The following is a 27,101-nucleotide window of genomic DNA, read 5'->3' as shown; positions in this document are numbered from 1 at the left end:
GTCAGCGACTTCAGTTCGTTTACGGATCTCCTTATTTCTGATTCGATCTCGTAAAGAAACACCGAGCATAGCCCTCTCCATAGCACGCTGCGCAAATTCTCCATATGCCTTATGGCCAATTGAAGGGGGTCATCCTCCTACAGCGGAGACTAAATGAGCTGATGATGATAATTACTATTTATTTATGTTTGAAGCGCGAATTTTCCTATCCACCAATTGTTGTTTTAATACGTTATCGCGTAACCAAGAAATACGTCGGCCTTTAAAAGATCTAGCTAGCCAAAATCGATATCCTTGGACTGCACAGCTGTGCAAACGGTCTAATACGTGCAAAATGGCCGTTTTGCTCGTTTCAATTACAACATTTATCTGTGTCGTCGGTTCTAAAGATTTTTTTACCATTTAACGCCTCGCTATTGGCGACACCCAACCCTTTGTCTATGGACCCTTAATCTATGGTTTGTATCTATGGACTCCACGGTTATGTAAAGTTTAACAGTCGATTTTGGGAGCTAGTTTGCTCGAAACAAAATGTAGGTTCTAGAATTCATGTTTTATTTACACTTTTTTTATAATAATTCATGGAATGGGCTCTAACACGAGTGTGTTCACTTGTGTAAATATCTTTTGTTATGTGTTAGAAATGCGCAAAATCTAGTATACATAGAGAGCTCATAGCAGAAGCATATCCACGCTTCTAACTTATATTCGTATCAATTCAGTTGTTTAAAAATACAAAACACGAAATGTAATAGACTTTTTTGGTTATCGTGGTCTGTTGTTTTTTATTGTGAAAGATTTTCGGAATGTTGCCAGTGTCATAATCTAAAATTATGTATTCCCTTTAACCATACTTGGTTTCTGATAGGGTAAGATATTTTTGTATGTTTTGTCATTTGCTCGACGCCAGGCTTGGTTATTTTAAGGTGTTTGATACTGTAATAGAATCGTATTCAATGCTAATTTTGGTACTATTTATATCCTTAAAGATATCGATTACTTACGATAAATGTAGAGTTAGCGAATTTATATATAACCCATATTTAACATATCCACAACAGTCAACATGTCACCGTATATAGGACGCGAATGCGTGTTGAATGGCATTTTATCTTGAGTGAAAAAGATAAAATTATATAATATATGCAGGTTTTATCTAGCGCTATTTGTACATGCGAAATTTGGCGATACAACGAATATTTTTATCTTTGATAACAATTTAGAAACTATGATTAGTTGGTATTAGTTGCATTATCAGTGCAGGCGCTCCGTGCATGTGTGATAACCAATTTAGTACGTTTTTGGGAGATTTTTGATATACAATTATTTATTCAACGTTTGGAAATTGATGCGTTCGTATGGATTGAACGACGTTAACCACCGTGGTGAGTTTAATTTCATTAATAGATTAGATATATAGATAAACCCTTGTCATATTAGATGTAAATCTGGATTGCTTAGCTACTGAGACATAGTTCTTAAAGTTGTGTAAAAAAAAGAAAAACTGTAACCGGCCTTGAATTTTCTTTTTTGTTCGGAATAAAAGTTACTTTGTTCTCTGTGGCTTGCATAAGGGTAGCCAGTGCCATTATTAAAAAAGAGTTGCAAAACTTCTTACGAGTTCTCAACTCTATTCGCGATCCTGGCAGGCAAGAAATAGTGTGCAAAATCTCTAAAAAGTTTGCATGCTGTTGATCTTCCATCACCTCTCTAAGTGTAGGTCGAGTTTGAAAACAAATCGTAGACAATACCACACTGGCCGATACAGTCTACCACTCATACACCCTAAACATCCTTATTTCTCTACTCCTAAGGATCATATTCTTTTTGCTGCTGCCTGTACTAGTTGCGAGGCAGAACAGTGGGCAGGTTATGTAAGTCCTTAGTGTGATAATAATAGGGATCACATGTGGTCTACTTGTGTTCGCGGGTGTAATAGTGAGAGACAATAGCAGGTCGGGTTACGGCGGCCGATTAGCACTATGGCACGGTTATAGAGGTTGACCCATTCACGAAAGTGATTTCGAATAGAGATCCGCGGGTTTCTTAGAAGAGTTGCTATACATAGAGGCGTTATAGGATATTCAATGTGACAAGCATGTATGCCATAGAATGTGTCTGAGTGTTTATGACGCCTAAAAACGTTTTCACACTTAAACCGTTGAACCAATGACGAATGACGATGAGTTTTTAAAAGAGACAAATCTATCGAAAACTGATATAAGCTAAGTTCGCCAATAAACTTGAAGGGGGTGAATAAGGGGATAAATAACATATTTACATTTTTGTTTATTTTACTACACCACTCCCAGGTAAGAAACGTGCTAAAACGTGTACGGACATAAAGACTGTTCACATTATATTAGTTTCTCAGCACTTGCCATATGTTTGTCTCGAAGCGCTGGTAGGGCCCAAAAGATAAGGAGACATGTAAAGTGCCCCATAAGGGCTACCTTTTCTTTTTTTATTATTTTCTATTGACGTTCATAAGTGCCACTTGTGGTCTAAACTGAATAAATAAATATTTTTGATTTTGATTATTTATTGAAATCAATTTATTAATTCGACCGCATAAACCTGTTTTATGATGCTCAATTTATATAAGTGAGATATTTAAGAAAAAGAGACACTGAATAGAATTGTAAGAGCTTTAAATTCGATATTAAGAGATATTTATACCATATCAAACTGCATTCAGTAGCCAAACGCCCAAGGATTTACGACGCCTGATAACAAAGCCACTGCAATATCTGATAGCTGTATTATCGCACACATTCGACAACTTTTCTGATGTACACGCCAAATATAGGCCACGATACTTTAGTTTGTTCGTTTCAGCCGAAAGACGTCCACAGCTGGACAAAGGCCTCCCCCAAGGATTTCCACAAAGACCGGTCCTGCGCCGCTCGCATCCAGCCTCCCGCGACCCTCACCAGATCGTCGGTCCACCTAGTGGGAGGCCTGCCCCCGCTACGTCTTCCGGCTCGTGGTCGCCACTCAATAATATAGCCACTCAAGATACCTACTTTACTAGCTTAAAATACATAATCTATAGCTAAACTTCTATTTCATATTGAAGCCTACCATGCACTTCACTATGGGGGCCCATTAAGGGTGGATTCGACCAAACAAGAGTAATTATTAGTCTCAGAATAAATCGTCAGTTATTAGACATTTTGACATATTTCCCATACAGAAACCGTCAATGTGCCAGTTATACCAGGAGTTATTCTCGGATAAAAGTTTGGTCGAATAGGGCCTAAGTCGGATAGTTTTGTAGAAACGGTAGAAAAAACAGTCCATTACGTATTTCACAAGAACATCGGGCACGATTTTCCTACACAGGGTTCGAAAATTCTGTTCTCTTTTACCTAACGAATAAAATCTTCAGTTTAATTCATAATTACGAGTATTTAATTAGGCAAGCCAAACTAAAACATACCCTTATTGATTGCATAATAAAAACTAGGTACTTTTGCAACACCTTATATGCCTTAAAGTTTAGATAAGTACCAAACTCAGTATCTAATGTCCATAAAAAATAATAAATAAGGTAAAGTTACGCAATTCAGAATAGAGTCTTGTGTAATACAAAAGCAGAGCTTCGTCATATCATTTTACATCACTTTTTAGGGAAAACTATAGGGAAACAAGGAAGTAACACCACCAACAATGGCGTGACGTCATAACACCCGCCCACCCTAAAACTTCTCAATTGTACTCCATGTTCAAAGAACATGAGTTATTTTTAACTTAAGATAAAAGCTTTTGACACTACCTGTGGTGTTAGATGCTTTTTCGTAATATTCTTGTTTTTATTTGAAACTAGCTTTCCGCCCGCGGCTTTGCACGGAGTTTTCCCGGAAATTATTCGATTTTTTTCTCGCAGTAAAAACCATCCTTGCACTTCAAGAATATAAAAAAAGAATTAGTAAAATTGGTCCAGGCGTTGTTGAGTTATTCGCTTACCAACACATTTTGCAATTCATTTTTATATTATGGAAGATTATAATCTAACTTAAGATAATAAGCATATTTTAACCATGTAATATTATTTATTTATATTAACCGGCAGACAGTGGTGACTGAGTTTGTTGCGGCACTTCTTCTCAGCACTTGCCAAATGTTGGTCTCGATGCGCTGGTAGGGTAAAAAGATAATGAGACATGTAGAGGAGCAATATATTTGACGATTTGTAAGAACTATTTAATAGTCTATACAAATAAAGAAATTTTGACTTTATTATCTTCCCATCGCCACAAAAAAGAGGGCAAGAGGAAGACCTCGAACCTGGATGACGAATGTCCAAAAGGACATGAAAGTATTGAAACTCTACGAACAAGACGTTCAAGATAGAATAAAATGGCGGCTCATGATTGGGAAAGCCGACCCCGCGTATCGGGATACGGCGAGGCAGAAGAAGAATATTCATCGTCATCATTTCAGCCACAGGACGTCCACTGCTGAACATAGGCCTACCCCAATGACTTCCACATCGCACGGTTGGTAGGGGCAGAGTAAATACGGCGCAACTCCCCGCTAATCCACGTTAAATTTTGTCAGTGTGTGCGTGCGCGCCGCATAGGTACGTATTGGCGCGCTCACATACAAACCGCGCTCGGTGCGTTTCTATGAAGATGACCTACTCATTTGTATTTACTCTGGTAGGGGCCTGCATCCAGCGCCTTTCTGCTACCTTTATCAGATCGCTGGTCCACTGGTACAGAAGAATATTATTTATTATCTATTACCTACAGTAACACGACTAGATTAATGCTAGATACGTAATACGAGCTGGTAGCACCAGTATTGTCTTTGGTTAGTTATTTCCCAAATTGATACAGTGATAAACACTTATCATTTAGATATAAATCACTGATCCGGACTAGATTATGATTACGTTTTGTTAATAATCAAACGTTTTATTTTTGCACGTTTAATATTGTTTCTATTGGGCCACAGTGATTTGATTTCTTTAACATCGGGTCTGCAATTTTTATTAAAGGTTTGAACAAACTCCCCAGACCAGGGTTTCCCAAACTATGGGTCGCGACCCAGTGGTAGGTCGCGAGCTAACATTGAGTGGGCCCTGCCTGTAGAACGACACACCACTCTACCGATCGAACCGCTGGGCAGCGGGAAAAATTTCATATAGGTGGATCCTGAGTTTAGGAACTTGTATTAGATGAGTCGTAGCCTAGACTACTTTGGGAACTACTGCCCTAGAGTATTTTCGTAGACAATTAGGTAAAGTACAAAACCAATAGAACTTAACGTATATCCTTCTTGCTTACCTACCATAGCGATCACAATCGATACCGGTCACCGTGATAGGACTTTATAGAACTACTTAGAATAGCCGCTAAAACTTAACAAAAAGAATACAAAATTAAAAGCAATTCTTCTTTTTGTCGTGTCGACAACAAACCTACACAGCATCAGCCTAAAACTCCGCCACAAGAATGGCGTTGTCAGTAGCCTTCATTAAATCTTCCTGCGTGCCGTTGTTTGGGCACTCAGGGCACGACATTATGTGCTTCGTCGACTGATGAACAAAACGACACTTGCACTCCAAGTTTGAGTCATCCTAGAATGCCCACCTGAAAACATTGTCCTTGACAAAAGCAATTGAGCTTAAGGTTCTTCCTTCTTGCGTTACATCAAAGTAACCTCGCATATTCTACGGCTTTACGGTCCCCATCGACCAGTGGATACGCAAAGCATTTTCCGACTGAAAAAACATGGTTTTGCAATAATTGAACATTGTAGGATCAATTTATAGGTCACAATCCACGTCAGAACTTTTGACCTTAAAGCTTTATTATCGACCAAGGTAAGCCTCAATGCCTAACAATAACAAATTCCTGAAACGTGAAGGGAAACCTCAAAAAGGCAACTTACTCGAAATAAAGGCAGAACTTACTCCAAGTTCGAAGATATGGCCGCTGTAAGGCTGCCTAACCTTGCTCTGGTTTTATTGGGAAACTTCATTGTTACTAAGGATTGCTTGTCCAACCATTGGGCATATCACAAAAACATATAACAGATATTTTTATATAAAAAACTAACTTTCCGCCCGCGGCTTCACCTGCGTGGAATTTTGTCTGTCACAAAAAAACTTTATCTCGCACGTCCCTGTTTCGAAAACCGGGATAAACACTATCCTATGTCCTTTCCCGGGACTCAAACCATCTCTATGCTATTTTCATCAAAATCGGTTCAATGGTTTAGGCGTGAAAGCGAGACAGACAGACCGACAGACAGACCGACAGACAGACAGACCGACAGACAGACAGTTTCGCTTTTATATTATTAGTATAGAAGTAGGTATAGATTATCTGCGCACGCGCAATTTCTTTGCAATTATAGCGCATCTCTAGGTAATTGTTTACACATACACATAAAAGATTTCTGATATATCTCAATGTAATCAAAAGCTTTCGCGCTGTTGATAAAATAAATGAGACCAACCAAGGCTCAACGTGTCCACCGAAGCGCAGTCTTTTTTCCTTTTCGGCTAATCCGGGTGATTCAAGACTTTTTGTCACGGGACTATTCCCACTTCTCTTTCTCACCACTGCAAATCCTGTGTAGCCAGGATCTACAGCTTGACCGCCAATAAAAACACAACCAGTGAAGGTCGAGTTTGTCTCGGGGGAAAGTTAAACTGTCATTAGACTTTTTGTCAGGAAAACATTTAATTGCATATCCACTTATGTCGGGCTATCTCTGCCAACGATTCTAGCCCGCCATGTCTTATAACCAAATTGGGAACCAAACTAATAGACAGTGATTTTACATTATCCATCCCAAGACCTTGCGAGTCGTGAGAGTCTCCTATAACTGTAGCAATTTAACTTCTTTTGTTATCGGTTTTTTCCTGCTACCGTCAAGAAAGTAGCGTAAATAGTGAGTTATTGTAAAAGTTGCATCACGTCACCTCACTATCTCACTCTAAATAGGGCAATTATTAAAAACAGAAACATAATTTTATAGGGCGCAATAACTCAATGCAATAATTTGCAACAAACAAACACGCTGACATATCTATGCAAGACATTATTTTTTATCGCGCGACCTGTTTTTTAATCTCTATTTATATAATAAGTGAATAATATTGCATAGTTAACTTACATAAGTGTCGCTACAATGGAAATTTCCAAAATAATAGTTTTATATTTTTATTTGCGCGTAAGTAGGTACCTACAGTCAGCGTCAAATAGTTCATGACACCCAAAGTGGCCAAGAAGTTTTAACCGCCTCTGTGGTCTAGTAGACCACCTGCTTCAGACGCGGAGGTCCCGGGTTCGATTCCCAGTGGGGGCAGAATTTTCAGTTCGGTTTGGTTGGTGGTAGGGCTTGTTCCAAGCCCGCCTGGCTAGCTATCACCATCTTACCTAAGTCTGTCGCCATAACAACAATGTTATCAGCATTGTTGTGTTCCGGCAGTTAAAGGTAAGATAGCCAGTTCCTCTGTGATTGAGGATTTCGGGTGATGCTCGCTTGCACCTTCGGCCTGATCATCACTTACCATCAGGTGAGATACAGGCCAAAAACCACCTCCTTGTGGATAAAAAAAAGTTCGCAACACGTCTTGTCCTGATTAATTGTTTCTTTTTTTTTTTGTGCCAAATAAATTATTCTTTCTTTCTTTCTTTCTTTCTTTGTTACAACTGGAAAAAGGTGTTGTCAACTTTTTGGCCACTTTGGGTGTCACGAACTACATAATTGACGCTGACTGTACAAAGTATTTACCATTTGCCCTACGCAATAGGAAATAGTATCTTACTAAGATAACTTTCTTTATTGTCTGTTTTATATTAAAACTATTTATATTAAAAGGTGAATTAAGTTATACTCGTATCTACTGTCAAGAAAAAAATCATACTAAAACCCATGGTCCAAATATTACGTTTTTGGAATGTATTATATTGACAGAAAATTACTATAATACAATCAGGACCCTCTTAATATCTTGAACCCTCGAAAGCAAGCAATCCCATATAAATAAGAGGTAGGTACTTAAACAATATTTTATAAAATTTCCTTATTGCGTCAAATGGTTAAAATTTAAAAATATACCATAAAATTATAATTCACTAATTAAAAGGAAAAATGCATACAGGTGGTGTTGATAAATAAATATGCCTATTATGAAATTATCTACCTAAAAATGATTATTATATTTTAAAATGCATGAAATTAAATAAATGAACAAATAATGTGTTCTATTTAAAAATAATCAAAAGAGTGACATTTTAAATATATTTTAGTTTCGATTCTACTCTCTTCGTAATCGGTAGTCACATATTAAAATTTGTGGAACACAAAAATATTTAAAATGTAGGATCAGATTAGTAAATAGTTAAGAACTATAACAACACTGGCCGAAAGAATTTTATTCTATTTTAGAAACCAAACAAGAAAGTTTTTGCTTGCGTTTATTTTATTTTGTTACGTGCCAGCAAGTTCATATAAAAAAAATCTGCCAGAATGTTAAATTCTTTTTTTTTTACCAAAAAATAACACAACCTTTTTATTGCAGACCGCCAAATCGGACCACATGACTCGTTAACCGTTAAACAAAAAAAATCAAGATGGTGGACACACAGCATTTTTGCCTCCGGTGGAACAACTACCAAAGCAGCATCACCAGCGCTTTCGAGAACCTTCGGGATGACGAGGACTTCGTGGACGTCACTCTTGCCTGCGACGGGAAGAGTCTGAAGGCCCACAGAGTGGTTCTTTCTGCCTGCAGCCCGTATTTCAGAGAACTCTTGAAGGTAAGATTTTGCCGCCCTTTTTGTTTTTTTTTTTTATTCACTAGGCATGTGTTTCATGCGACCTTGGCAAAATGTTTTTTTAAATATGGGGTGCCAATTTAATTTTTTTTATTAAATATTTTTTATAAGTAGTAGGGAACCTACTGCAATCAATATTTTTTGCCCGTTATTTTATTTATTAGGAAAAAATTTAAATATACCGCCTACACCTAAAATTATTTGAAAAAAAAAAAAGATAAATAACAAAACGAAAATTTTAAAAACCATGAAAAATAAATCTCAAATTTGTCAGGTGTGGGGTTCGAACCCACGCTCCCTCTCGGGAACCAGAGCTTAAATCTGGCGCCTTAGACCACTCGGCCAACCTGACTTGGCAGACTGCGACGAAATTATCGAACAGTTACCCGCGCAAATTTTTAACTTCACGCTCATTCAGCATGGTTGATAATTTAACTTAAACAATAGAGAAAACTTGATTAATTAATAAATCGGTTTAACTGATATGAAAAAAAAAACTACGACGTTTTATGCAAAATATGGATTTTCTTTAGATAGTTTTACATTGGGGTAGGCCTGTGTCCAGCAATGGACGTTATTTGGCTGAAACGAACTTCAGTTGTAATTAAGATTTTATGAATGACTAAGTATAATTTATTTTAATTATTAAAGAATCTTTATAATCGTATTGATAACAGCGAATAGTTAAATAGCGTGAAACAATGTCACATTTTGTAAGTACCTACTTGCTGATACTGACAGTGATTAAAATTCCTGCAAAAGGAATTCGTATTTTTATGAATTATTGACTATTTATAAATTACTAGCTTTTGCCCGCGGCTTCACCTGCGTGAAATTTAGTGTCACAGATTGGCATTAATTATAGCCTATATTATTATGTTAATCTGGGTTACAAACAATAATACTGTAAAGTTTCAACAAAATCCGTTAAGTACTTTTTGCGTGAAAGAGTAACAAACATCCAGACATCCAAACTTTCGCATTTATATTAGTAGGATTTAAATAGTATTAATGAAAGGCCATTTATATTAATTAGTAGATTCTTCTTTACCTGTTTGTAAAAATCGAAAATGTTGAAGGAAAACGATAAGTACATAATATGGGTAAATTTAAAAATTATGTCATTAAGTAATTCTTTCCTCTGAATCTATTTTTGCTCTTGTTAATATCGTTTAAATATTTTCAAATGGATGTTTGATAACTTGGGATATTTTGGGTATACACCTACGCGAAACATATTATTATATGTTATGTAGTTCAATAAAAAAAATGATACAGATAGGCATCAGGATGACTCTAGTTCACACACAATGTCCTATAAGGAGCTAACCAAATCAAGGACTAAATCACTATGCTATGTATGGTGTGTGTATGCTATGTGTGCTCCACGCGAGCATCGAACCTATGACTTAGTAACTTTTAAATAACTTACTCTGTGTTAGTAACTAGACCATTCTCTCACCGCATAGACTATAGAGGCGTTAAAAGAAAGCAAATAAATCGATTTGCGTTGTCATCAAAAAAAGTTATTACGCTCGATAAAAATTGTATCGCCTCTGTACTAAGCCATTTGAGCCGCCATGAATGCGATCCAGGGCGATTGGGAATTAATAAATTACTCCCGTCCGAATTGATATAACAAAAAATGATTCATTTATGAACACTCTCGTTCCGATTTGAATCAAATTTTTCTAGGCTAACCCGTTTAAATACGGCAGCTAACTAAATTATACGCTTAACCGGCTGATAAACAATCTATTGACAAATATTTCAAAGCTAAACTGAAAAAGTGTTTATGAAATTGACGTTTTGTATAGAGAATTTGAGAAAATTCAATTTTTCTTTTTCAAACGTTTTTGCCATTTTTGAAATTGTCTGATGATTTATTTGGTGCCCTGCGTGCCCAAACAACTGCACGCAAGAATATTTAATGAAAGCTACTGACAACAACGCCACTTTTGTAGCGGATTTTGGACTGACACTGTATAGGTTTGTTAGTAAAATTAAAAAAAATTTGACATAGCTATTGTATTAAAGAAATTATATGCCTAGTGAATATTGAAGAAAAAAATCGGCAATTTCATTTTTAACGGCTATTATTTTTATTATAGCTTCAGGAAGTATTGTACTCGTAATCAATCCCCAGGGCTATCTTCCAAATGGAATTAAGAATATCTCAATTTCCAACCTACCCCAATAAGGCCTTCCGTTACCTACAAAAGTAAACAAATTACAATGGGAATAAAATATTAGATTTCTTAAGTAACGCGATTACTTCACCCAAGGCCAAGTCCTGAGAGGTCTAGATTAATTTAGATTGCCAGAATCAAACAAAAAACCTTGATCCTTAAGACAATCCATTTTTAGCTTTATAAAATCGTCAGTTCGTCGAACATTCGTGAACAACATTAATTTCACTTACATTAATCGTATGCTGGTGTGAGCTACTGGACTTTCGAGTGTTCTAAACAACATGATTGTCAACTAATGCCTACTGCCCTAGTGGTACGTATACGCCAGCTATGATTGCGGGTTCGATTCCCGCTAGAAGAATATGGTAATGGAAAATTTTTCGCCCAGCTTTATATCCGGAATCATAGACGTTTGCTCATCCTTGAAAACATTCGTGAGTAGACATCTATTGTATCAGACTGAAGCACATCAGACTACATTTTTGTTGTAATCTATACTCAACGTCAAATAAATCGCACCTTCCGCGACGCGAACTTTACAGATTTTCTTCTGACATAATCATGGTGCCCCAACAATATTGGTGTTATTTGAAAGCCCAATAAATATCCTTTAAGAAAAACACATTTAATTTCTTAATAAATGATTAACATATACCATACATGTGACTTGAAAAATGACTTCACTTTGGGCTCACCTGTGGGATCAAAAAGACCAATTTTTATGGTTATAAAACCAAATAATGACCCCAAGTTAGTGTCCTCTTTAACAGATGGATAGCGATTAATCCCAACTTAACAGTTTTATAGCCATAAAAGTTGGCTCAAGCGTAACTACCTATATTTTGAAGAAGTGACTCTGGGTCCTTCTAAAGACACATTTTTGGGGTAAAAGCCTTTCCTTTAATGAAATTAAGCTTAGAACTAGGCTTTCAAATGGTACCAATGTTGGTGGGAAGTGAGGATGCATACTTTTGAAAAGTGCTTGTTGCGGGAGGTGCGATTTATTTGATGCCGAGTGTAGATAACTCAAAAGTTCCACTTTGTTTCCGCAAGGTAAACTCGCCTGAAACTAAAGCCTGGTCCGTGAGCACGTAGAATCCCGTTCAATGACCCCAAGCTGCCCATCCTTGTCGCTCGCACGTAATTATGTTACTGTCGCGCTCGCACACTCACTGCGGGCGCGCGTCGCACAGTCGCGACAGCAATATAATTACGCGCGAGCGATAAGGATGGGTAGCTTGGGGTCATTGGACGGGATTCTTTCTACGTTCTCACGCTTTAAACGTTGTAACATTATTTTTCAGTGCAGTCTATGATGGTCTACTGTAGGTCACTTACCATCAGATGATCCATCAGCTCGTTTGCCTCCTGTCACATAAAAAAAAGGTAGTATAATGCTAAAACTGTCATAACCCAACCAGCTGTTCTTTTACAGTCGACGCCATGCAAGCACCCCGTGATCGTGCTGCAAGACGTGGCGTTCACGGACCTCCACGCCCTGGTGGAGTTCATCTACCACGGCGAAGTCAACGTGCACCAGCGGTCGCTGTCCTCCTTCCTCAAAACCGCCGAGGTGCTGCGCGTGTCAGGACTCACGCAGAACGAGGATGTGCAGGTGGTTAGTTGCTATACCAGGTTCATCAGGCAGACCATCGATCATCTTTCAAAATTTACACCATTCAACATTCCTTTGTATTTATGCTCCAGGATTACAAGGCGGTTTACATTGACCTTATTCTCCCCTTCTTCTTTCTCTGTTATCGACTCCTAAAAACCCATTTCGTTTACGAAGAATTGAAAGTGTAATATTTAAAGTGTTACTTTATAGCTAGCCTTTTCCAAAAGTTAGACTAAGTATGTTATTCTTACGAGTAGATAGGTGGTGCAGTGTTCAACAAACGGGATCGTTCTCTGGGACCTTGGGAGATGCTTTCGCCCAGCATTTGACTGCCGTTGGCTGAAATTACGAGTCCTCGTATAAATCACAATCCTCCTTTTCCAAAGGATTGCTTACCAATCTAGCTCATCTAAGACCTACATTTACTACTAGCTAACACAAGGAATTCCGACAGCTGCTGCAGACGGTGCCACCACCACTGCGCCGTCTAATCAACTTCATCCCCATACAATCCCACCAGGGTCACCACCACCGCGCTGTCATCATCCCCACTTATAAGATACCGTTGATATTATATCCTAACCCAAGCTCTCCCACAGCCGCTGCTGCAGATAACATCACCGTCACCGTCTTTTGATTGATTCTAACTCAAGTTGCTCCCACAGCCGCTGCTGCAAACGGTGCGCGCCACCACCACCGCTCCGTCGCCGCACACGCCGCCGCACCCCGCGCACACCCCGCACCCCGCCCACACGCCCAGCTACTCCGAGAAGCTGGAGGAGGCGCTGACCATCCCGCCCAGCCACGGCATGCGCCGCATCCCGCTGCCGCCACGCCGCATGAGCCGATCCGCCGACAACTCGCCTGACGTCATCAAGCGCCCGCGCCACGACAACAACAATGACCAGGTGATGATCTAGTTCTAGATCTTTAACTTTTCGTATGTCTTAGCAGCACTGATCAGGACGAGAAACAAATACTTTCGCATTGTGATTGTGTCTGGAATCTCGGCATTCGGCCCGTTAATAAAAAAACCGTTACCTTTTCTTAACTAAAAATCAATACGCTGGCTAGAGGAAATCTATGAAACTGATAAAAGATTCTGGCGATCTGGTGAAGGTCGCGGGAGGCGCCTGGATGCGAGCGGTGCAGGACCGGTCTTTATGGAAATCCTTGGAAGAGGGGCCTTTGTCCAGCAGTGGACGTCTTTCGGCTGAAACGAACGAACGAACGAAAGATAAAAGATTCACCATCGTTTTACCACTAGCTGATAAAATTCGATTAGGAACTTATTTTCAAATCAACAGGTACTACACATTTGATTTCCCCGGTCTTGGATAGACATAATCTGTCTGATTTCTTGATCGAGATAGCGCTGTTTTGGCAACTCAGTAGATATAAACTCTACATCGACGAATCCACAATCAGTAAACCAAATTTTACCGATTACACTTCCAGCTTAGATGCAGTCCTTTATAAACTTAATTTTATGAGTTCTCATAACTATCCACCAACTTTTTAACCAAGATCCTCTCGATTTCCTCCAACAGCCCCAAATCCACGACTTCTCCACAAAGAACCACTCCCTGGTGAACAACACTCGCGCCCACGAGTCCGGCAACAATGGGAACGGAATCTCCAACAGCAGCTCGTCGCCGTCGCCGCGGCTGATGGACGAGGTCAAGAACGAACCCCTGGACATGATCTGCGTGCCAAACGCCGACATCGATAGGAGCACGGACGACACGCCGCCGCACCACCATCGGACGCTGGTGAGTTTAGAAAGCTGTTGGTTTAGCAGGACTTTCAGTGCGAGACGATCTACCAAAGGATTTGACAGGACTTCTGTGGCTGAGAAAGACCAATTAAAAAGATCCTCCCGTTGCGATATGAGCACAGGCGACACGCCCCTACATCACTATTTGTTCATTGGTGTAATAGAAAGGTCTGCGTGCCCAACGCCGACATCGATAGGAGCACGGACGACACGCCGCCGCACCACCATCGGACGCTGGTGAGTTAGAAAAAATACTGGATTCATAGGACTTCCTCTGTGAGACGAGCTAGCCTGGACCATTAGACATTGGTGTAATAGAAAAGGTCTACGTGCCCAACACTGACATCGATAGGAGCACCATCGGACGCTGATGAGTTTAGAAAGCTGTTGGTTTAGCAGGACTTTCAGTGCAAGACGATCTACCAAAGGATTTGACAGGACTTCTGTGGCTGAGGAAGACCAAACTAAAAAGATCCTCCCGTTGCGATATGAGCACAGGCGACACGCCCCTACATCACTATTTGTACATTGGTGTAATAGAAAGGTCTGCGTGCCCAACGCCAACATCGATAGGAGCACGGACGACACGCCGCCGCACCACCATCGGACGCTGGTGAGTTGGAAAAAATACTGGATTCATAGGACTTTCGCTGTCTCATAGAACTTCAGAGGCGCTTCGTATCTGAAAGACTAATTTGTTAAGACTTCCTCCGATAGACATGCTAGAACGATCACTATCGAACACTGGTGAGTACGAAAGCTATTGGTTTGACAGGAATTCTACTATTGGACGAGCTAAAACGTGCACCATCGGATACCTGTAAGTTGGCAAAGCTGTTGGTTTAACACTTCCAATTCAAGACGAGGTTGGACGATACCCCACCTCACCACCATTGGATACCGGTAAGTACGAAAGATATTGGTTTGACAGGACTTTCGAGACGAGCACCTGCACCATCGGACACTGGTAATTTGGCAAAGCTGTGGGTTTGACAGGACTCCTGAGGCTGACGAAGACCAAGCTAAAAAGCTAGTACGAATAGATTGGCCTCCCATTGCGATATGAGCACGGACGACGCGCCCCCACGTCACTGGACATTGGTGTAATGGAAAAGCTGCTGGTTTCACAGGACTTTGCTTCAGAATCTCCACTGGGAGGGTATTAATTTGACTTCTTTGAGATTGAGTTTTTTCGCTGAAAAGCTATGAATAAAGGACAATGTTCGTTCTCCATACATTGTTCGCCTAAGAACCAACAATTTTGACATATTACTACCCGAAAGCGAAATAATACGATTCTGTGTGTAAGAACAATGATTCCTGATGGACACTTGCCATAAAATTAATGATTAAGAATATTAAATCACAGCGATTTTATAATATGTCGTTTATGACAACATGGCGTCTANATTTCTACTGCAGGACTGAACTTCCTTGGTGGTCTCCAAAGGTAATCGATTTGCATTATAAAGTGCAGTTGAAATCCAATCCAGAGACACGCACAACTATTTATGAATTATGCACATAAGATAATGGATATATCATGTCTAAAGTGTTTTAAGTTTACAAATCCGCAAAAAATGAAAATTCCAGTACATAAAGAAGAATGATAATTTAAATATTAAATTTCATTCAGCCAATGAATATTCTATTCCAGTTTTCCTATTCATCATTCATAAAATCTAAATTCCGAAACCTCCGTCCCAGGATAAGCATTAAAAAACTGTTGGTATTTCTAACAACGTACACTTCATTCATGATTCAATAAATACGAGTATTACGCTACTCAATGACCATACAATATCTATTATTAGAAAAATATTTCGCGTTAATTAATATTAATTATTTTTCCCCTTTGTAATGAAAAAGGTAAATTATTTCATAATTAAACATTGAGCCAACCGATTTCAATAAAGTTGCTTTTTTGTAATGGAGAACACTTCAACTTTTTGACAAAATCGCTCTGGCCTTGGCCTTTGCCATAGAGCAATTATTTTGGCGCAGAAGCGATTTTCAAAAAAAAAAAAGTAGGCACAATAACATGAATCAATTGTAACATGGCTCAGTCAGCAATGCTATTATTATGCGACGTTGACAATAATATTGATATGCAACTAGACTAAATACAAATACCTTCGATGGGTGACCTTGTCGCGGCAGACAGCGCGTCTGTACCCGGAACGCGCGGTGTCGGGTGGTCGGGTCCGGTTCGAGCATCCCAAGTGGTCTCAGTACTAACTGGTCGTTTGGTGATTAGGACACTCATGTTTCAAATCAAATCAAATCATTTATTTAGTGCTTAGGCCCTTTTCAGGGTAAATAGTTGTACACATCCCAAATATAAGTTGGCCTACCACTACTTCGGGACAACATAAATGGGCTGGTGTTGAAAAGAAGGGGAACAAACTCAGTCAGCTTTGTCAGTTTTGGGTATAATTCTAAGTACGAAAACCAATTTTGAATAGACTGGCCTAACTAAATTCAAAATTTGCTTACTCAGTTCTCATTTTTAACGACTTTTTTCTCAAAATGATATTAGATAACATCTAATTTTGAGATTCTTTTAGATAGAATGTAATGTACGGTAGTTTTTTTTTATTTACACCCCTTCCGCCACACCTGACTTGTCTGACTCAAAAGCTTCTTTCGACTATATTACAAAGGCGTGAAATCAAAGCTATATTTCACACAATAATAAATAAATAAACCTTTTTATCCGCAGTATTCCAAGTTACCGCCCTAACAGCATTTACATTTATTTCGGATCCGCGAACCGTCCTTAGATTACCCACTAGGTATTTTTACCGTAAAAAAGTTTCTCTATTTCAAAGTTAGATTGGAAGGCTAACTTAAATAGTTGATGAGACGAACTCGGAGTTAATACAACATTTTTAATTTGATTTATGAGATATCTGAGTCTTTCATTGCGTGGATCTCTGACCAAACTTTTGAACTACTTAAATGTTCTAAGATCGTGATTTAATACTGAAGTTGTGAAATTATATAGTGCTGTTGTATAATGACCTGGTAAATAATGGGTGAATGACTGAAAGCACACACAAAGTTGTGATGATGTAGGTACTGAATGAATTGTTTTGAGCTTGAATGAAATGTACAATAGTGTACATTTATGTATTTAAATTCAAATTTCAAATCTGTCAATAGAAGATAACAAAAAACAAATTCTTACAGCAATTCAACATCAAAGAACGAACGAACGAGGACGTAGGAAAAACGATATGAGTCGCCCAAAATGTCTCATCATAGAGTAACAAAAATCCAAAACAGCACTTTAATGCCTACTTATTTCTGTCGCAGGGAGGCCCGCCATCCCGCGGCAGCTCAGCCGAAGCCGACGACCGCACGCCCCCACCACAGATGCCACCTTCGCCATTCGTCCCGCCATCGGACACGAAATTCCCGCCTTACCATTTCAGCATGGCGCCACTCTCTGATACATCTCTCTCTGGTAAATATTATGTTTGATTGATGTTAGATAATGTATTGTGAAGTGATTAGTACGCGGTATTTATGGGAGATTGCTGATCCCTGACGCTGATGTTCTGCTTTTTGTGATAAAAATAGTTAATGGAATTTATTAATAAACCGATCGTAAATATATTTATTTATGGGGTTACTTTTAAAGAGAGACGACTAAAATTATTATCGATAAAAAATGCAGTAAATTTTATAAAATTAAATAGTATCGAAACCCTTGGAGTGCATAAGAACGATGGTAAATTTCCAGGGTTGGTGAATCCTCTGGTGTCAGACAGCATGGCAAGCACGTCTCAAGGTGAGTTACAGCTTGTCTAGCAACAAGTTTATTTTATGCATACCTACATATTGAAACAAACGATATTTTTAATGCACTGTCTGTCGTATGCCACCATCACCGCTTCCTCTCTGCTCTGTCATTATTAGGTTTATATATCATTACTAGGTTTTATATTTTTTACAAAATGTATGAGGCAATTATTACGTGATCTATAATATATATTATGTATTATAATTATATATCCTCTTAACCTCTATATATGTCTTCATTTTGTGCTCTGTGTTCTGTATTAAATATTAATGTTAGCTTTTGTGTTTTGGTTCGATGGAGACAAGTAGGTATAATTTCAGTTTTGTTGATCAGATCGATAAAGAAAATCAGTTCTGGTTGCTAGATGATGTTTGTCATTGAACCAAAATGCAATGTGGCGTGCATGTTTATTGTATTGTAACATAGTTTAATGTATCCTATACAGGAAAATGCTAGCTTGTTTTCTAGATGTGACTTGAACAATGTGTGCTAGGCAAACCCTCACTCCCATGTCTCCAATTAAGGTTATTATTTCTTTTGAGTTCATTTTATTTTCAATTTTAGTTCCTTCTTTCTTGTCTTTCTTCCGATTATTTTCAATTTCCTTTAGACCATTCCAGTAACTTCTAGTTTTAAAAAATGCGTTGACCATCAAATGCACTTACCGCTGTTATAAAACAATTGGCTGTTAAAAATGAATTGAAAAAAAAACGAATCTAAACGAAAGAAGACATTTCAAAATTTTCCTCGAACTCGCTCACCCGTCGGATTGCGGCTAAGTCGTATTTACTTATTGCGAAGCATAGCGGATCCCATGAATCATTCTTGTTTCTAAATAACCTCTCAAATAACCATTAAATCGCATTGTCTTGGGAAAAAATAGCGTGTAAATTAATAACTGGGGACATTCAAGATTGGACAATGGAATTTAGTAATGCTAACGTCGTATCACATTATTTAAAAATACGCTCAATTATTTCATTGAAGAATATTAACGTTTTGTTGAAGATATTCGAAACTGCACTGACAACGACAAGTCTCACAGATTGTTATGAAAACAATCGATTTTTTTATTCATCGCACACTCATTGCTGTAAAGCTTAACTAAGCTGTCTCTAAACGATCGATTAGGAATCGAACAAAGTTTAATTATGCGTTACTAATACCGCTTCGCATTATTCGGCGCGACGGATGGCTATCATCAAATGTAAAGGGGGGTGGCGGTGCTTAAGAGAGGCTACGATAAGGAGAGTGCATTAAAACTGCGTTCGGAAGATTCGGAAGGGCTAACTGCTTGTGTTGTGACCAGGTGGCGCCCGCACCCCCCAAGAAGATTACAGATGCGAGCCCTGTAACAAGAGTTTGTCTTCCCTGACGCGGCTCAAACGGCATATTCAGAACGTTCACATGCGACCCTCCAGGGAGCCAGTGTGTAACATTTGCCGGCGCGTATACTCCAGCCTGAACAGCCTCAGGAACCACAAGTCCATCTACCACCGCAAGCAGCAGCAGCCGCCCGCAAGCTCGGCCGGCCCCTTCTACCCCGTCAACTGACGCGCGGCCCGCCGCCGCCCCGCCCCGTTGCCATACGCACGCACGATGCCATTCGAAGAAACCAAGCTGCCATCCTAACCACCTAAACGCCATAGTCTTGCCCGTAGACCTGTGTTAAGTTAAAATATGTAACGCGATATGTTCCTAACATTTGTACATAGCATAGTTATACATGTACTTGCATGCGCATCGCAGACTTCTATCATATATATTGTATCTATAACTTATATCTTACGCTTACGTGCGAGCGTAGACCGCCGGTATCGTCGCGTTCTGGATAGGTACCGGACGGCGCTACGCTTGCACGAGACGTCTCACCTATCTGGAACCAATTGGGACATCTATGATCGGTACACACATAACCACCAACGTAAAGTGAGCGCATTAGTCAATTTTGTACACGTTGAATTGCCTCTACAGCCCATTCTAAATTTCAAAGTTAGCGGTACGATTTGTGCCAATTGGTTCCTTCGATATGGGACCCGTTGGATGCGAGCGGTCGCAGTGGTGTTGGATACGACGCCGGAGGCGAGGCGTTGACTAATGCGCTAATGTTGGTTGTTATGTGTGGCGCAGTGGGCCCGCTGGGGGCGGGCCACCGCTGCGAGGTGTGCGGCAAGCTGCTGTCCACGCGGCTGACGCTGAAGCGGCACACGGAGCAGCAGCACCTGCAGCCGCTGCACTCGGCGCGCTGCTCGCTGTGCCACAAGGTGTTCCGAACGCTCAACTCGCTCAACAACCATAAGAGCATCTACCACCGGCGCCAGCGCGGCCTGCCGCAGCAGACGCAGCCACAGAACCTCACCACCGCCGACGCCAAGATCACCCCTCCCCACCACAACATCGACTTCTACAAGTTCAAAGATCAGTTCAACGTCTAAACGGGCGTGATTCGAATTTTATTTTTACACTTAAATAATTACTTTAGAACGGGATTCGTTGATATATTTTATGTTAATACTTTTTAGATTTATATTTTACAAAATGTTTATTTTCTATTTTAATCAACTTTGAACTTGTAAATGATCTTGATAGGATTGAGTATACGACTCTACATCACACGAGTTCGACTCGAGCATCTCATGGCTTAGACATTCCAGTTGTTAGGAGGGCGACTGATCGTTGTTACTGTGTGGGTAGACCGGAGCCCGGATCGACCTCGACACGCCCCATGTGCAATACTGCGGTACGTGACAATTCCTGACTTTTTACACTATGTTTAATGTGTGACAATAAGGCGAAGAGAAAAAAATATTTTGAGAAGATGAAAAATCTTGGTGCTGTAAATTTATATATTAGGCTTAAATTTATAAAAAAAGAACAGTGTTCGAGTAAGTAACAAAAGAGGCATATTGTTTTCAAGATTGTGTTCATTTTTCGGCGTTTTGCAATTTAATTATTCTGTATTTACCTGCATGATCTCACTCTTAGATATTTATACGAGATTACTAAAACTATTTTAAAAAAATATTAAAATTATATACTTACACAGATATATAATTGGCTTATGAGGCTTTTCAAATTATACTTTTTATATTTAGGTGTTGTTTTGTTCATTGAATTTAAGACTGACGAGTTCGAAGCACCAATAGAACGAAAAATTGAATTTTTTTTCTTCAAATCTCCACCCGCAGAAGCACAGTCACAGCAGAAATAAACCGGATATACAATAGCCCAACACAACCAGACATACACACACAAGCATACTACCAATATGCATACTTATACAATGTAAACTTATACATCAATTTGTCAATTTGCTTTTTATTTCCGAAGTTGACTTTTATTTTTCTATTTTTTTTTTAATTTCTGGTGATTTTTAGGCTCGCGCCTATCGTTGCTGTCTGTACTTTTTATTTAAATAATAATATCGCCGTAAATTCAATCAATGCACAAAAATAGCAATGATTAGCAAAGTGAATCGTAAGGTGCCATTTAAGCGAATGAATATGGCTATATTATATTTTTAGTTTAGTCACATTTTAGTTACTTTCAAGCGTTAGGTTTATACAATCCTTGTGTTCGTTCTTATATTATTTTTCGTTAAATTTCCTTACTAGCTTAGCAGTTTATTACTTTTCAGTAATATTTGTTTTTATACATTCAACAATACTTTGTACATTTACAACTTTCACATTTGTTGCTGTTTCGTTGTACAATTTGTAATTAAATTACACATATTATTATATTAACTACATAAATAGGTAATAGTAATAAAGTTTTAATAATTCTCAGTGTTAAATGTTCCTAAATTTGAACAGTGTGAATTTTTTAACAAAACTAAGTAATATTTGAAATCGATGTTTTTAACAATTTTTTGCTTGCCATAAATAGTCGTAATACTGTAATTATGGATAGCTCAACTTTACATAGTTATTATGTACAATACCTAAGCAGGCTCGTAGAGAGGCTCATAGAAAGTTGGGACATCCAGGCCAGCATTGTCCTTCGTTGTAATCTATCTAGTTCAATATGCATCACTACAGTCTAGGATGACATTAAGTCGCATTCACAACTGTTATATTTCTTTTACTATAATAGCAATAAGAAATCTTAAGTGTTAATGTAAACACATAATTTATTGTAAAACAATAGATACACTTTAAGTAATATTAGTGCCTGCTTTACATTATATTGTGTTCTTATTGGATAAAAGACATATTTTGCGTGACTTCTAACGTTTTAGGAGTAGTGTTCGGAACACGTCTATTTACCTAGTAATGGTCAGTGCTTTATCGACTTTACACTAACAACTAAGAGGCTTCCTAAAGTAATTTTAAATGCTAATATGTTATAAGATTCTGTTGTTATTGCTAGACACTTAAACGCTTAGCCATTACTATTTGTTTAGTTAATTAGTAAGCTTATTATTAAATTGGAAGACTAGTGTTTTGGTGCTAAATTGGAACGATGTTCGTGTTAGAGAAATCTTAAGGGAACGAAAAAATTCGAAAGTGGACTTAAAGTTTTGTTCGCAACATTCCGTATGAAGTGTTAAGTTTTTATTTGCGTCTCGCGATGTTCAAGTAAACCGTAGGATTGTTGTTTTTGTCTAGTAATTTAGTGATAGTTTTTCTTGTTAATTTGGGTTTGGGAATTAAGTTAGTTGACTAACTAGGAGTAAGGTTTATCTGAATTCATATAGTAATAGCTTCTACGTGTTTAATTTACGATTACAGGGATGTGCTGCGCAGGCACCCAGCGGATAGCACTGACGGGAAAAATTAAGAATTTATTTAGAAAGTCGAAAACCTTGTCTCTGATAAAAGCCAAAATTTAATAAGCGCTATAGACTGATTAGAGTAAGAACGCGTTTGAATTGTACACTATTAGGCATATTTTATAGATAAAAAATGTACATTATTTACTAAATTAATAATTTTATAAAAAAATTCGCTGTGAGAGCAAAAACAAGCGTGAGCTATTTCGGTTTGGCATTAGTCGAAATTTTGTGATTTGACATGATCTTTCTGTAGAAGTTTAGGTGCTAAGTTGTTTTGGGATCTCGGAGGCCAAAGGCCTGGAAGGGCGAGACTACACCGTGTTCTAAGGAGCAGGACACATCCCTGTCGAACTACATTAGTTAGGATCTTAGCAAGTTTAAGACTGTTTCTGTGACCTGTTTAAGTTTTTATCTTTCTAACTTGTTAAGGTGTTTTTTTTCAACGCAACACGCGTGCGACTTTATCCAATGTGTTCTTCTTGTTGGCATTTTTACTTATTTTATAAGGAATCTAAATTAATTTATTGGTTGTTGTATTGAAATTTTATATTTTTTTTTCTTAAATTATTATTCTACTGTCCGTAAAGTGTAGATTTTTGTTGACAATTGGCATCTGTGTAATGCAGTCCATTATATTGTTACGATTTGTTTCTCTAAAAGATGTGCCAAAAATATTGCGAGTTTTAAGTTTGTCTTCCATTAACGGAACCGTTCGTTATCAGAATGACGCCAAAATGTTTGAAACGTCTGAAATAATGGGCTGCACATTATGGATATTATATAACTAGGTATCTATCTAATGATTTACATCACACATTATATATTAATAATAGTTCTTTTCCTTCCTTACTTTATTAAAGATACTTGACATAACTACTCATAAAATGTAATGTAATCGTTAAACCGAACTTCATAAATCCTAATATTGATGATAATGGCGTTTTTAATAAAAACAAATATACAAAACTATTGCCAGTTTTATTGTCCGACGAGAACCGCCCCGAGACTTCTTGCTGCGGCACGCTCACGCTTCGCCACGGTCTCTGCCTCCGACTTCACTTCTGCATGTCGTTGTTAACACATCACCGGCCATGTTGCTTTGCCATCATTTTTTATTTATTTATTTTTATTTTGTACTTACAAATTTTTAGTTTAATTTTATTTCTCACTTGTTTTCACTCCGTTAACTTTGAGTTTTGAAATAGTAAATGCAATTGAGATTAGCGATGCCCAGTTAGGCTGACGCGTGAGTCGCGAGGGGACCCACCCCCATATTTGTTTTGTTTCTTTCGATCTGTTTCCAGGTAAAAAGTTATTCTCGTGTTCGATATGCGGCAAGGTTCTATGCTCGAAGGCGTCGCTCAAGCGCCATATCGCGGACAAGCACGCCGAGCGGCAGGAGGAGTACCGCTGCACCATATGCGAGCGAGTGTACTGCTCCCGGAATTCCCTGATGACGCATATTTACACCTACCACAAGTCGAGGCCCGGGGAATCGGAGCAAATTCGGTTTTTTTAGTGACTACTCGGACGGAGCTGGCGCGGCGGGCGGCAGAGCTCCTCCAGCAAGGAGAACCAAGCCCACCACAGCGCCCCACTTACCAGCCACAAAGGTTAGCCCCATTTATTGATAGGCCGCGACGCTAACTCATTAACGACGAAAACGTTAGGGTCAAACTCCTTTTCCGTTATTTTTCTATTTACTTTATTTGAATCGTTTCAACCTTTTTGTTTGTTATGTTTTACGCCCCGAGCCAAGGCCCCCTCCCATCGGGTTCGCAGTTTGACGTTGTTGTGTTGCTTGGAGCATGCTTCTATCATTTTGTTATCACGTGTTTCTGTGTCATTGTGGTTGAGAGAATTTCCTAAGATTTTGATAATTGAGAACTCGTGATTACTGTGTAGTTAGTCAATGTGTACAGTGCATATGATAGTTATAACCATACCTGTAAGCGTAGTACCGCGCGGGCAGTGGGCGGGCTCTAATGCGCGCTTTGTGTTGCAGCCGTGGCGCCGCTCCGTATGCCGCCGCCTACCGCGGGCGGCATCAACGAGCCCCAGGAGTGTCCGTACTGCCGCCGGACCTTCTCTTGTTACTATTCCCTGAAGCGACACTTCCAAGACAAGCACGAGCAGTCGGACACGCTGTACGTGTGCGAGTTCTGCCACCGGCGGTACCGGACCAAGAACTCGCTGACGACGCACAAGAGCCTGCAGCACCGCGGCTCCAGCGGCATGCTGAAGCGGCTGCTGAAGACGTCGGCGCTGCACAGCGCGCTGGCGCCGGCGCCGCACCACCTGTTCGACCTGGCCGGCGCCGAGCAGCTGCCGCCGGGCCTGCAATGACCTCAGACCATGGCCTGAATCTCTCCCGCCCGCCGCGCCGGGCGCCCCGCCAGGGAACCGTACCATGTGCAATAACGACGGACAATGCCAAAACAATGCACGCCGCATTCATGGGTTATTAATCGTATTATAATTAGTTAATTGACGTTAGGTTAACTCCATACAGTATTCGTGGCGCAGTAGCTCGCCTAGTGGACGCTTGGACTTCGCTTGTGACTGCGAGTGTACCCGCCGCACTCCCGGAGTGCGCGACCGTGTTCAAATGACAATGTAATCCAGAGCAATACTAAAGTATTAATATATCTAGTACTGCCAAAATAATGCCAACTGTATTTTAAAGAGGTAAAGATACATTTTTTAAAATCACTTTTCGATAAATATCTAGTGTCAAATTAGATTCGGTAACTGTACAAAAAAGAACGTACAAATTTTAAACAGTAAATTTTAAAATGGAAAGAAAATATTTTTTAAAGAGACTTTTTTCGGAACGCCAAATCTAAATTTAAAATACAGATTATTTAGGAGTTAATAACAAAAAAAAATAGATTAAAAATGTTGATGTTGTGTAAAATTAAAGACTTCTTAGAATCTGATTTCGAAAGTACAAAATTTAACGTCTAATTGAACAATGTTAATCTATTCTATGTGCGTTTGGCTTCAATAATAATTATGAGTAACGTCATCAATGTGTAAGTAGCCGTGCCTTCGTTCGTCTTCATGCCATTAATGTTGGTGTAGATGTAGCTGACCAGAATCGTGTGCGCAGTGAGCGATGGCGAACGAAAAGCTCGCGAGCAGCTTCGCCGAGCTCGCGAACGCGCGGTGCGCTCTCAGTTGCTCAAAAGCGAGCGTAATTATGTATAGCTGTAATCGACTTGAATGTACGAGTAGTTAGGATGAGGATAAGGTTAAGTCATCATTTTTATATTAGAAGTTTCCTTTAAGTATTTGGGCGTGCTGAGAGCGCGCCGCGGCGCAGCGGAGCGGGGCGGCGCGGGAACAGACGGCGAACTTGGAACGAGAATGCGAAGGGCATCAGACCCTAGAGGATCCTTCAATACAGGGTTAGTGTGAATTACGAGGATATGGGCGCCGGGTCGCGAGTCGTGGGTCTTCGAGTAGTTCGGCGATCGTATACGGATATGCATGATTTCAAATCATGAAGTAAAAATTAATCATTTCTTCTGTATAAATTAACGTAGACATTAGGGATTAATTGATAGATTTATATTTAAACTGTATCCATTTTCGGATTTCTCTCTATGAGTGTATAGTGGTTCTTTTAATGTCGACCAACGTAGCGGACATCTCGTTATTGAAAATTTATTAGATTATTATTATTATACTCTCAAAAATCTTAGGATTAACCATAAGATGGCTGCAGATTTGTAAAAAATATTTTATTTACTTATATTTAGGAAATTGTTTGGGTACCGTATTCGTTTACAATCTACATATCCGGTCAGGGTTCTCGACAACTATATCAACTCAAAGGAACAGTCATATCCAACATATCACAAATATCTATACATAACGAAGAAAAGTATTTTAATGCCGTGATATTTCGCAAAGCCAAAGAAAAAATTGACGGGGATAGTCGCATTTATTTCCGATAGAACTTAAAAAAAGTAAAAAATCTTAAAAAATCTTCTGACAAAGTTGAATTGTTTGAAATTGAAAATACAATTAGTGCCATATCGTCCGGGATAGCACCTCTCTATCGACATATCAAATCACTGAAAGTGACCGTTTTTAAAACACACAATGCACTCTTTCAAACAG

General features: G+C 39.1%; 1 protein-coding gene and 1 non-coding gene across 6 annotated transcripts; one reads left to right on the top strand and one right to left on the bottom strand.

Moving 5' to 3' along the window:
- The first annotated feature begins 1,287 nt into the window (after positions 1–1,287).
- Positions 1,288–25,749, top strand: br (broad-complex core protein). Of its 5 annotated transcripts, XR_003656597.1 has the most exons (9): positions 1,290–1,385; positions 8,546–8,783; positions 12,429–12,611; positions 13,277–13,519; positions 14,162–14,383; positions 17,707–17,857; positions 18,137–18,184; positions 24,278–24,586; positions 24,979–25,749. XR_003656597.1 is itself a non-coding variant. In XM_028316484.1 (8 exons), the coding sequence occupies exons 2-8, from the start codon at positions 8,598–8,600 to the stop codon at positions 25,317–25,319; spliced, it is 1,374 nt and encodes a 457-aa protein (XP_028172285.1). In that variant the 5' UTR covers positions 1,288–1,385; positions 8,546–8,597; the 3' UTR covers positions 25,320–25,749. The 5 variants fall into 5 exon arrangements, 4 of the variants coding, with proteins under 4 accessions (XP_028172285.1, XP_028172288.1, XP_028172287.1 ...); XM_028316484.1 differs by lacking the exon at positions 24,278–24,586 and having other exon boundaries at positions 1,288–1,385; XM_028316487.1 differs by lacking the exons at positions 24,278–24,586; positions 24,979–25,749 and adding an exon at positions 19,506–24,247 and having other exon boundaries at positions 1,289–1,385.
- Positions 9,070–9,153, bottom strand: TRNAL-UAA (transfer RNA leucine (anticodon UAA)). Its single transcript has one exon. It is a non-coding gene; the product is annotated as a tRNA-Leu (tRNA).
- Positions 25,750–27,101: the final 1,352 nt, after the last annotated feature.

This window comes from Ostrinia furnacalis, unplaced genomic scaffold (assembly GCF_004193835.3).
Source record: "Ostrinia furnacalis isolate ACB-3 unplaced genomic scaffold, ASM419383v2 OfSCF5727, whole genome shotgun sequence".
NCBI classification, from domain to species: Eukaryota; Metazoa; Arthropoda; class Insecta; order Lepidoptera; family Crambidae; genus Ostrinia; species Ostrinia furnacalis.
This window is presented reverse-complemented; position numbering and strand designations above follow the sequence as displayed.

Bases quoted from the DNA above. Each gene is read 5' to 3' on its own strand.
- br (XM_028316484.1), top strand. From the start codon at position 8,598: ATGGTGGACACACAGCATTTTTGCCTCCGGTGGAACAACTACCAAAGC. The intron at 14,384-17,706 runs GTGAGTTTAGAA...TTTCTGTCGCAG, and splicing joins CGCACCACCATCGGACGCTG to GGAGGCCCGCCATCCCGCGG. The intron at 17,858-18,136 runs GTAAATATTATG...GTAAATTTCCAG, and splicing joins CTCTGATACATCTCTCTCTG to GGTTGGTGAATCCTCTGGTG.